The 13,111-nt window shown below is 38.2% G+C and overlaps 1 protein-coding gene across 1 annotated transcript in view; it reads left to right on the top strand.

Moving 5' to 3' along the window:
• Nucleotides 1-13,111, top strand: part of ADCY2 (adenylate cyclase 2) — a 205,765-nt gene that overhangs the window by 171,635 nt on the left and 21,019 nt on the right. The window contains exons 17-19 of the mRNA XM_059477068.1: nucleotides 7,156-7,275; nucleotides 10,963-11,147; nucleotides 12,647-12,731. Coding sequence (XP_059333051.1) covers nucleotides 7,156-7,275; nucleotides 10,963-11,147; nucleotides 12,647-12,731 — 390 coding nt within the window. The remainder of the gene's footprint in view (nucleotides 1-7,155; nucleotides 7,276-10,962; nucleotides 11,148-12,646; nucleotides 12,732-13,111) is intronic.

Below are 13,111 nucleotides of genomic sequence, written 5' to 3'. Positions count from 1 at the left end.
TTCAAGCAGTAAAAGACATTCTAGCAAAAAAAAGGAGTTGTTCTGTACATAATTTTTTGAAAAAGGTTTTAATTTTATTGGCTCATGTCCAGTTTTATGTGGACTGAATGTTACAGTAATACCTAATAGACTGTATTTTAAAGTCTTAGTGCCTTATAAGCAATGTTACAAAGTTACAAGTAATCATGTTCCATGATATTCATGAGATGGTAATTTTAACTACAATTCCCACCTTGAAATTAAACCTTAGTAGTTTGACTAGCAAAAATGACTTTAAATGTGATTGTGAATTTTGCATTAGCAAATTGTGGGAGAGACTCTGAAGTATCATTATTATATCTCCAAGCAGCATGTACTTAATAGCAGAGTCCGTTAACTGCATTTACTTCCATGAGCCATTTCAGTAGCAAAAGGCAAAATGTAGCCATTAAGATTTAATGGAGATAAAGAGTGTCTAACCATGCCACACCTAATAATTCATCATTAAGAGCAAAATGCCAAGTAAAACTCAGTCTTCATGGTCAAGGGAGACTGGAGAAGAGTGGGGGTGCAATTTTATTTGGAATTAGCTGTTTCAGCTCATGTCTAAATCTCTTGTTCAGGTTTGAGACGTGTGTAGTCCTGATCAGCAAAGGGAAGTTAAAAATCAGCTAATGTCACATAAATATCAAATAGTTCTGAGCTGAAGGGAGGGGATAAGCATTAGATCTGGTGCTAGATAGACAGTATGACATCTATCAGTTGCTGAGGAAAGCTGTTTTTGTCAAGCTGATCTGCTTTAAACTGATCAGGAGAAAGAATCCTGCATGGAGCAATACAGGAGGCCCAGAGAGACAGTAGGACTGCATGATTGTGAAGGGTTACTACTTGAAAACTGAATGAATGACTGCAGGCAGTACCTCAAATGATTGTGCCTTATCATCCTCTGGGATTCATTAGATCTTAAGGAATAGTGCATGATAAAAGAGTCCTGCGACAGCTCTTGGTTTCAGTGACTTCTGCATCAAATGCATGACTGGTTCTTGGCACAAGCAACAAGATCTCAGGCTTGTACTGTCCCACAAAGTCTTAATTATTCTAACTGTCAGCTTTAACATTCAGGATCATAGAATCATTGAATATTTTGGGTTGAAAAGAATCAAAAGAATCTTAAAAAGTCATGTAGTTCACTCCCCCCCCTCGCTCACCATGTGCGGGGACATCTTTAACTGAATCCAATTGCTCAGTCGTCTCTAACCTGACTTTGAGTGTTTCCAGGAACAGGACATCCAGCACCTCCCTGAGAAACCTGTTCTAGTGCCTTACCATCCTCATCATATGTTTCCCTATGTCTGAATCTACCCTGTTTGAGTTTAAAACCATTACCCCTTGTCCTGTCACAACAGACCCTGCTACAAAGTTTGCCCCAATCTTTCTTAGGCCCTTCAGGTACTGGAAGGTCTCCCTGGAGAATTCTCTGGGCTGAACAACCCCAGAACTCTCAGCCTATCTTCAAAAAAGAAGTGTTCCAGCCCTCTGATAATCTTTGTGGCCCTTCTCTAGATATTACTTGCTTTCCTATCTTTACATCCAGTGAATGCCAACAACTGGACTGTTTCCTCTCAAAGAACACATGTTTAGGAATGTGAATACTGAGAGAGGTTTGAGTATTTTTGTTCCATTGGTTATTGTACATCTGAGCCCAAACTGCCTTAAATGACACAAGTATTAGCCCCCTCTAAGTCATGAATGATCCTGTGTTCAAATAATGACAAATAATTAATCAAACCTGCTTTCATTCTCATAGTGGAAAGTTGGTTTCTTTAACAGATCTTCCTTTTAGTGTAGCTGACTCTGTTGGTGAACTTGTATTTTTAATTGTTAAGCTCTTTGGCACATACACTCTAATTATACATCCCACAGTGCCTGGCACATTGAAGACAGTTTTGGATGGTGCCTAATGCACGTCTTTTGAGAAGAATAAATAGACACTGTCTAGAGGTTGACCTGGCCAGGGAGTTGGAAGGAGAAAGCACAGCTGAAGAAATGTAGTTTAAGTGGTACTTGCAGGGCCCAATCACAAATCTATTCCAGGATTTAAGGAACTTAAAAAAAATAAGTATCAGTCTAGGTACACTGGATTACCAGAGATGCACTAACAGGTGAGACACTGCTCTGAAATCATGTTTACAGTAGTTCTGATTTCTTTCAAAGGTGTGGGAAGAGGTAGAGTCATGCTGTCACTGCCTTTATAAATGAGCATTTCTCCATATCTGTCAAATATAAAAATCATGCTGTCTGAGTCTGTAAAGGGCCAGCAGGCTCCTCATCTTTCTTGTTGGTGGGAGCTTTGAACAAGGCAGGGACTTGCCACTACATATTGCCTCTTCAGGGGGCTAGGGGTTGAATACATGGTTGCACAAAGACAGTTATTCATTTTCACTTGGCACACAAACTTTCATAGGAAATAAATTATTGAGCAACGTTAATTTGGTCCATTTATGCTACAAGACACCAAATAACACAGATGCATGAGCACTTTGATGTTAAGAAGCCTTGTACCAACTCAGAGGAAAAATGCTCTAAAGTTTCTGCTAAATGCATTTCAGTACTTCTGGATTTTCATTATCCTTTTACAACTTATCAATATCTCAGCATCACCTTTATTTGGTAAAAAAAATACATAATAGTCTTGGTAAGAACTTAGCATTCCAGGCTGTCCTTAAACCTCTCCTTTTGAGCTTAGGAAAAGGGGGAATGATACTGAAATTTGTCATTCTTCACACTATTCTTGGGGCATTCTTGTGAAGATCTGGGAATAAAAGTCCTGATTCAACTGCCAGACAAACTGCCATTTTTCAAAGGAAGCTGTGATATGCATTCTACGCCCAAGTACTTTCATACCCTTTCATACCTCAGTGGGAAAGATGGCTTCTTTTCTAATGAGATCTAAACTAGTGAATACAGTAGTTGTTGTTTTCAGACAACAAAAGAGATGCACTAATTTGCTTATCCCATGTTTTGAGGGAGGTTCTGTCACCACATGGCTCCCATTGAAAGCAGGTATTTTCATTATGTGAGGCAGAAAACTCACAGCTGAGGATTGCAGGTCATGTGAACACAAGAAAAGAAAACACTGTCAGAATATATGAAGTTAAAATAAGAACGTAATGGTAGCATGCTCAGACGTTCCCTGGCAAACATTGGTATTCATAAAAAATACTGCTTTCATTTGAGTCATTTGTGTGGGTGTGACTGCTTAGTAGGACTGAACCTACTCTTACAAAAAATACTATGTTGAAGAACAATATGTATCTTCAAAGCATGATAGCAGATGTAGGTAACTGATGAGAGACAAGAAAGACAAGTGCAAACACATCATTCAGAAGTAAGTGTTGTTTGGCTCATGGCAGGTGACAACACTTCCATATCCTTTTTGTTCTCCTTTTAATATTTATTAATATATGCATAGATATACCATATTTCATACGGTGTTCTGTGTATGCAGGTAACATTTATAGGCCAGAAATGCTTTGTGCGAGGTTCAAAACCCAAATTAAAATGCTTTATTCTAAATTACATATATAAATATGCATGCCATATGTCTTTCTGTAATATAATTGTGTTTGAGTTCTTTATGTTATATAATCTTTGCTCTGGGGACATGCAAAAAGTGGAATTCTGAAACTAAATATTTCATGTCCACAAAAAAAGTATATGCACTGTTAGTGGGATGTGGTTCTCTTGGCAAATGCCCTTGTTACAGAAGTTATTAAATAGCTAGAGGCAGGGAGGAAGAGTAAATCCTCAAAGCTGTCTGAAGGGGATTTTTTGTCCAAAGTTGTTCCAGTCAAAAGAGGCAGGTGAGCATCAGCTGGCATAAAAAGTAACCAAGAAATTCCAGAAAATCCTTAAGAGAAGGAAATAGTGTGAAAATAAGAATAAAAGAAACAGAATCACAGAATAGATGAGGTTGGAAAGGACCACAGTGATCATCTGATCCAACCTCCCTGCTCAAGCAGGGTCATCCTAGAGCACACGGCACAGGATTGTGTCCAGACAGCTCTTGAACATCTCCAGTGAGGGAGACTCCACAGCGTCTCTGGGCAATGTGGAAATGTGTGACAGGAGACAGAGAGCTGTGAGTGGAAACAGATGACTGTCAAAAAGTATTTTGACACTGTAATAGGTCACCTCTCTGGCATCACACCTCTGCTTCAGCCAGCAAGAGCAGCCTGCCTGTCGGATACTGTGAGCTGCCTGCACAAATGGCCTGGGACAAGCAGGGACCACTGCTCAGGTTTGTCCCTGCACAGGAACCTGCAGGGGTGTCTCTCCAGCATATGCATGGACAGCTTGCAGGGAGCTGCACAGGTGCACATTGAGTACCTGCATCTCCTTTCAGCAGCGTGTGCCAGCAGGGGAACCTGCATTGCCAGAAGGAGAGTGTGTGCATTTCACCCACACATCCTGTGGGAAGAGGCAGATATGCATGTAACTCCCTTCATGTGCACGTCATTAGAGCTCTTTGGGATCAGTTATAGAAGGATGTTTCAAAATCTGTAGGTGTTCATTAACATTTTGTAGGGTCTGTTTTCATGGTTTATCGGTTCTATTTCTGGTACTGATCCTCGTCTGTAGCAGCGTGGGGTATTTCCCCAAGGGGAAAAGATTCAAAGGATTCCACACTCATCCTGACTTTGTAGTTCACGGATGGCAGGTTAATTATATGCAGTTTCACATACACAGTTGTGTTGGCAAAGCAAGGGAACCCAAAAGTGCAACTGCAGAAACACAGGTGAGTGCCAGCTTGGTGTTGGTAGTAGGTGGCATATTGATAACCTTTGCAAATCCACAACCTTGGACTTCTTTTGAAGGGGAGTTAAGAGAGAGAATGGCTTCAGACTCTTCTCTGCAGAGCTATAAAACATATTAAAGGGCACTCAGCACAGGTGGTGACATGGGAGGTTGGATAGTCTTTAGAAAGATAAAAGGAGTCACTGTGCATGAACAGCGCTGACTGCTGCCAAGGGGGATTGTGGGTCTCCATCCTTGGAAGTTTCCAAGGCCTGGCTGTCCAGAACTGTGACTGAATGACTGACCAGATCTAACATTAGCAAATCAATAAACCATTTTGACCCACGTTTAGTTGCTGTGAGTTGAGCAGTTCAGGTTTCCTCTGTAACAGTACTTTCCTCTGTAACATTTAAAGACAGAAATGGAGAAAGAATTTGGAGGTGGGTTACTCAGTGACTACCTGCAGGGAACAGGGTGTGACAGGGAGGTGACCTCTGGAGCTCTGCTCTGGTCAACCATGAGTGGATTTTCATATTTAGTGTATAAGAGAGACTATGAAACTAATAAATTAAGGTGACAGTCGGTGTTTGTGAGGAAAGGCTTGGGATTTTAGAAAGGAAAAAGTCAGGTATGGATTTGAGAAAATAAAAAGAACTAGGATGAAATTTATTAGTAAAAAGGTCAAGATTATAGTTGGTCTGACAGATTAGTGACAAGAAATTCTGATACATGTTGGAAGCTCATCACATGGATAGGCACTGAGTTCAGGATTTTAATTAATTAGGTGGGTTTAATGTCAACTCAGCTGAATCACAATAACCATCCATGTGACTGCTTTTAACTCATGGTAAGTATGAACTGCATTTTCCTAGGTGAGTCCCAATGAAGGAAGGCTACTTCACATTTGCTGAGCATGGTGTTAATAGCTGGGGTGATGTCCATGTGCTGTCTGAGCTCCAGCTGCATGAGGTACAGTGAGCTTTTAAGGTTTTGTAGCTGTGAGCAAAGGAGCATTGTTCTGGATATATAAATACAGTTTTTATATTCAATTTATTCAATACATATAAATACCTCAAAGGCAGATGTCAAGAGGATGGTGCCAGGCTCTCTTCAGTGGTGTCCAGCGACAGGATGAGGAGCAATGGCCATAAACTAAAACACAACAAGTTTCACCTCAACATGAAGAATAACTTTACATTGAGGGAGGAGAAGGCTGCCCAGGGAGGTTGTGGACTCTCCCTGTCTGGAGTCATTCAAAACCCACCTGGACACGTTTATGTGTAACCTGATCTAGGTGACTGTGTCATGGCAGAGCGTTGGACTGGATGATCTCCAGAAGTCCCTTCCAACCCTAAAAATTCAGTGACTCCAGGATGTATGAGAATATATTTTCTGCAGAATTTGTATTAGTGCTATTGCATGACTCACTGATAAAATCTGGGAAGTGTGTTGGCAGTTTTGGTCACCCAGAAGGTTGAATTGAAAGAAATATGTACAGAGGGTGACTACCAGACTAACTGGGGGAATGAAGAGCTTGTTTTCAGGAAAGAAACAAGAAAAAACATAGATTGATGAGCACAATGAAGCCTGAGATTACACTAAATATTAGGACTTTAAATACTAGGGAGAGGAAGAAGCTATGTGAAAACTAAAGGGAGAGGAAGAAGCTATGTGAAAACTAAAGGATGAGATTATGACAAGAAGAAAGACAAGCAAACTGGCCATGAATAGTGACTAAATGTAGAAACAGCTTAAATATTGAGATTCAAACTACTGGAATAAATGTAGTCACCAAAATCTAAATTGTTAAGAAAGTACTGGATCACTGCATCAAGGAGGTCTGTATGATGTTGGTTTCCTGTGTGATTGCTGGCTGAATTTGATGCCCCAAGATATAACTGGATCCACTTTTCAGTTTCAATTCCATCAGTTCCGATATTAATGTCAGCATTATGATGTTATTGTATCAACTTCAGTAATGGCTCCATATTCTTTCTGTAATTCTTCCTTTGTTTAAATAGGACATTCAGTTGAGGTAAATCCAGGAATTATTAATATTGAGTTTATTTCTTCAATGTCTCTTGGGTGTGCGAGCTTCTGATATATGAAAGTAATACAACAAAGAGCTTTTGTCTTTTATTCCAGTAGGAAGTGTCAGATGAAGGTTAGCACACTTATTTTTGTTTGAGAATATAGGAACGAGTAATCATGGTATGTCATCTTCCTTTTCCTATTTCAAATTAAAATACAAAAGTAGTAAAATACTAAAGTTAAATGGTTACATGTAAAGCTTTCTCTGCTTCCCCATTTGTCTGTTCTCTATTTTGACCTTAAACAGCTGTCATGCTAATAGATTATATGTTGATTTTTTTTTTCTAGTTTTTCCTGGATAATTCTGTGATAGCTTTTCCCTCAGTTCTTAATTCATCAAATGCAAGTTTTCCTAATTCAAGTAATCAGACACGGTGGTGTATACAAAATAACTGTTTTTTCCTACCGGTAAGTTCATTTCACATTTCTTTGTTTGTTTACAACAATTACACTAAATTGACTGTTACCAGATCTGCTTGAAGTTAAACACCCACCCATTTTTGAGACTGCAGTAAAACTTGATTTATTTTTTTTTTAATCAGCTGCAACTGCATTTGAAGTAAGTGGGAAGTTAAATGAGATTAGCACTTCTGAAAATAGAGGTTTTAATGAATGTCAGATTTAAAAAGCAGGAAACAGTCTAATAACAAGGAATCTTAATTCACCCATGCTAACACATTTCAAAATATCAAGATAACACACAGCATCTGCAAAACAGACTGTGCAGTGAAAGCCAGGTTAGTCCGCAGGCAGGTTTCCCATGGTGGGAATATTTTCAGGTGGCTGACCTGAAAATATTCACCATTTTCATCAAATGTGAAATTGTCACACTTCAGTCATTGCATATTTTGGGAAAGCTGGTGTGAGAGGGGTGGAAATAAAACTCTCATGTGCCGCTATATAAACTGCTTAAGAGACCTGAACTGATCTGAAGGGGATGTCTCAGTGTGAACAAAAGCACAATGGCACATGCAAGAGGAGGGGGAAGGACATTGCTGCAAAAAAGCGGGACCTGTGTCCCAGAGAGCAGTGATTCCTTAAAGTATTACAAAAGACCTGCAGCTGAAAATGTCAAGCCATATATTGTGTCAAAATATATGGGTTTGGGTGAAGCAGCTGGTGGCAGCAGGAGGAAAAGGAAGTTTATTTCGTCTCTATGGTGAAATAATTACCAAAATGGTGTGTTCTGATTTCAGGATTTATAGCTTTTAAAGTATTAAAACAAATTCTTTCATCTACGAAAATTTGACTTTGATAGATTTACATAAAAAATTATGTTAAAATATCACTTCTGACATTAATAAATGAAAATTAAAGTTAGCTAAAGATTTTAAAACTTTAAAACATCTCTCAAATAAGCATTGTTTTCATCCCCGGACACTGCAAACATTTTAGCTGGAAAAAGCTTTAAATTCCTTTTGAGTTACCACTTTTAATTTTTTTTCTTTAATCTGGGATTAAAATTTCTCTCTTTTCACTCTAGAAGATATTGAATACTTAGGCTGACAAATGTTTGTTTCCTTAAATTAAAAGTTTGTTATTTTGAATCTGTGTGTTAGTTTTAAGCTTTGCTCATGTCAATAAACTTTATGTGATTTATGATAGTAAACCTGACATCTATTGACTATGTCATCTAAAATGTGTGCATAAGAGCTTTGGAAATTACTTCAGCCCCAATTGATTTAAGTTCATTTTGAAGCAAAGCAATTTATTTGCCTCCTTCTCTACCCCCCTAAATAACTTTTTTGATTAGTTTAGCTTACTTTTTAAAAAGACTTAGCAAAGATTCCTCAGTAAATTATAGCAACATTTTTATGTTTAGTTTAGTTTAGTTTTGCTATGATGCTTCTGTAGGTTCTGTGTAATAGAAGCTGACATGTATATCTGCTCCTGGGACAAAATACAGTCCTGTATTAGTGCTGCCACCTCCACATGTTAAATAAATAGAAGTTATAATACTGGCATCTAAAAGATGAAGTTTTGGAATATATTTTATTTGACTAGGAAATTTTTTTACAAAATTACTTTGTCCTCAAGTAATTTGACAAATTTACTCTATAGACATATGGGAGTCCAATTCCTTCTTACTTCAGCGAAGATCTTTATACCTATAGAACTGCAGGTCTTATATTTTAAGAGAAGAGACCAAATGCATTGTGCTGGATCCTAATTGTGTACTACCCTGGTGCAAGACACCAGACCTGTGATCTCAGTAAGAAAATCAGATTCTGTAAGGCATTGGTTAAAATACCTTTGTTAGCTAGCACAACAAAGAAAAAGAGAATATATATGGGCTTATGCCCCTTTAGATGCTGAGAATCTTGATTTATATAGCATGAGGTGCAGATTCTGTCTGTGGAGAGGTTACCCAGGATTTTCCTCTTTTGAGCTGTTGGAGTATTTTCTTAAAAGGAAACATTTCTATTCACTGCTTCAGCTGTCAGACCAAAGGGCCTCCACGAGAACTTGCTGCTGCAGTGTTGGGTAAAGCCAAGGCATCATGTTGGCAGCAGGTGGGAGCTGCCTGCAGGCTCCTGGGTTGTGACAGGTTGGCTGAGCTGGCTGAGGTTATCCTGGGGCTGGGGGATGCCCTAAGCAGAGCAGGGGCCTGCACCTGCTCGGCTTCACTGCTCTGTGGATTGCCAGGCTCTCCAGATCTGCTTGTGTCTAACTGAAACACTACTGCAGTGCAAGGTCTGCATTCTGAGATGTGTGGCTGTGCCACTCTTCTCTAATTCATCCACCCTTGTCTGAAATTTTCAATCTATTCTATGTATTTGTATGAAACACTGTCAGAGACTGTTCCCCTTGAAAATTTCTGGGTCTTTGTCAAACAGTATTCAGTTATGGGTTCAAGACTGCCTCTCCTTGTTACTTTTTGGAAAACTGATTTCAGCACTAGAATGCCATACTGATTCAACAAAAGAATACTGCTATTTTTATGTAACCATGTATTTGGAAGGTGACCTCCTCTGAAATGCAGCTAACAGAGAGGTTTTATTTTTTTTTTATGATTCTGAACAATAGTTCTATCTATTTCTTATTTCAACCAGATCTTTGAGCAAATTACAGTAGCAGCAAAGATTGAGATGGCAGATACATTCTGTCTGATGGGTGCTGTGAAAATTATCCTTCTTAGTGATCCTCCAAAATTAGTATACAGTGATTCAGGTTCTGTCAAAATTGCTGCCATCAACAAGTCAACAGTAGTCCGAAAATAGCATTACTAGAAATAGAATGCTTTGTAGTTTCAGAAAAGAAACTTCCTTGCAAGGTGCAGGACTGTAATTTTCAGGAAGCATTTCTGGCAAAGGGGTTGCATATTAAAGACTAAGATAATGATTCTAGAGATGATTCCTGTTTTAGCATTAATTCTGATGCTGTAATCAATTGCCAGGAAATATTAGAAGAAAATATTTTTCCAGAAATTTAACTTCAACTATACATATTTTTGTTGATATATATGACATAGGAAAGAAAATACTTTTTTTTTCTTAGCAAATAGTATGTTTTTATACGGTTATTACTCCACAGGATTTGAGAGAAGGATTTTTTATATTTATATTATGCATAGGCCCTGTTAATAGCTTTGTATTTTTCCTATCCTGGCTGTTTATAAAACTGCATATCTGTGAGATTCATAACTGTGTACTGCATCAGTTTATAACAGCTGCAAATATAGGCAATGAAATTATTGCTTCAGGCCTTTAGACATTTTTACCTTGACCCAAATGCTAGCAAGACATTCAGGGTAATCCTGGGACTCAAACATGAATGAAAATTTCACAGTGGAACAGGAGTAAATCTTATGTCACTCTGCTGGCAACAGACTCTTACATTAGATTTCAACACCAGCAGTGGTATCCCACAAATGTAGATGAGTAAATCAAAAGTGTCAAAGGGTGAAAATTAGGGAGCATAAATTTATTTTTATTGGCTGTCTATAAACCATAGTGTCCCAGATTGTGATAGATTGCACACTTCAGTGGTCAGTCAATGGTTTCTTTTTTAAAGTAGCCTGAGCATTTTATTATGCATGATTTCCTACTCAAGAGCCAAATTCTAAATATTTTCCATTTGATTTCTCTTTGCCAGTATTTTATATACAGCTGCATATTAGGGCTCATTTCCTGTTCTGTTTTCCTGAGGATAAATTATGAGTTGAAAATGGTAATAATGTTGATTGCATTGGTGGGCTACAATGTTATCCTTCTGCACACTCATGGGCCCATGCTGGATGACTACAGCAAATTTATGTATGCAATGGCACCTCTTAGAAGGTAGGTGGCTAACTCCAGTCTTTCTGAAGTTCAATACTACCCATGGAAGCTCTTAGTCATGGAACACACATGTTTGGCTGTGTAATCTGAATCACAATGTAAAATCATTGTCATGCTGCAGCAAATGTTTGATTTAATGTCACACCTCAGAGCATTAGAATAAAAGAAGTCTGGACAAGGCATTTAAATCACACACTATAGGAAATGGTGTACGGTTTAATTTGAATTTTTGTCACAAAGGGTGTTACAAGAAGTCATCACCAAGTTTGTTAAGGCCTCAGGCTGCACATAATTAAGGCTTTTAGGGCATATTTGCTACAAGCTGAAGAAAATCAGCTTCCCCAGAGCTAGTACATAGTCTGAAATGCTTACAAACAAATAAATGCTTAGTGATTGAACAAATTAGTAGACGAACAGTATGGATATTTTTTATTTTGTTTTGTTGTGCCTGTGCATTTGTATCTTAAGTTTTTAGTGAGGCTGCTGAAATCCTTGTTACAGCTGATAATATGGAAGACCAAAATTATGACTCCAGTTTTTGTTATTGCTGTGTAAAATAATATTTGGACAGCTGTAATTTCTACCTCATTTTCAAAACAAAGAGGCGATTCTCTTCTGTGTAGGCCAAGTGTATGGCATATGCCACACCAGAAAATCTGGACATTCAGATTGTAGTTTCAATGTAATTTTTCCTGTGCTGTAGCAATCATGGAAAAGGATCTCATTTGAAAATTTGGGGAAAAAAATGTATGTTTTCTTTGCACTTAAATCTAAAGATTAAATGAACAAACCTAAGTCTTTGTTTCCATTTTATTAATGGAAAGAGTATGTGTGTGATGGTATGGAGAACCAGGGAACAGGTTAGATTGAGCTTGTGCTTCTGGCAGCTTTGATTTTGTCAGTCAAGCTCTGCATCTGTTGGCATTTTCCTTCCTAAATCTCTTACCAAGGTTCTTGTTTCAGTGGCATGAGTAGGAGAGTTCTAGTGTGAACTGTTTTCCATTGCTTTTAGTGACTTTTGCCAAAGCAGAGTTTTTAATAAACTCTTTACAAGATCTAGTTTGTGCCTTCTCAGGAGAAAAGATATCTTGGGAGATAGGTGCTTTAGTTTCTTTTTCTGCATATTCATTGGATATGGTCGAGCTCTCCACAATGGAAATAGCGTTATTGCCTTAAAAATCTATTTTTATTCTACTTGTACAGAATAAGCCACAAATGCTCTCCATTTGCAAGTAAAAAAGGACATTATTTTTCCTAAATCCTCATCTTATTATTGGAGTTCAAAATGTAGGCACATTTGCAGAGAATATTGTAGAGGTAAATAATCTACATAATATAAATAATGATATTTTATCAAATATTATATTGTATAATATTTAAATGTTCTTAGTTTATGTACCAGAAAGTAGTGCATATAAATTGTGTTCTTATTTTTGTGCTTGAAGTAATATTGGTTTAACTTCTGAGCAGCCTGCTTTACTTATGTTTTTATTTTATAGGCCAGGCATACTGAAGGACCTGAAGACAATGGGCTCAATTTCCTTGTTTATATTCTTCATCACATTACTTGTTTTGGGTAGACAGGTAAGACACACACTTCTCTTCACCTGCACCAGTGGACACAATGCCAGCTGCCACATGCAGCCTGTCACCTTCTCAAAGAAACACTTTTGTCCTGTTCTTTCCCATAGCCTTGCAGAGGAGTGTCAGGATCATCTATAACATAAGTTTCTTTCTTGCCTTCCAATATGCCCTTAAAAGTCACCAGTAGCTAACACTGACACTATGCTGATAGTGTGCTGTGACTATTGCTTCTCATTCTGACCAATAGTGGCTCCTAGCTTACTGCCTTGTTCCCATCTGTCTGCATCCATCTGCTGTCTCCCTGGTTGCTTAATTGCAAGCTATTTTCTTCACAGTTATTACAATTTGGTGCAGACACAGAAACAATGCAGCGTGCACAC

This window comes from Ammospiza nelsoni, chromosome 1 (assembly GCF_027579445.1).
Source record: "Ammospiza nelsoni isolate bAmmNel1 chromosome 1, bAmmNel1.pri, whole genome shotgun sequence".
Lineage (NCBI taxonomy): Eukaryota > Metazoa > Chordata > Aves > Passeriformes > Passerellidae > Ammospiza > Ammospiza nelsoni.
The sequence above is the reverse complement of the archived record's forward strand: the minus strand, read 5'-3'. Positions and strand labels throughout refer to the sequence as shown.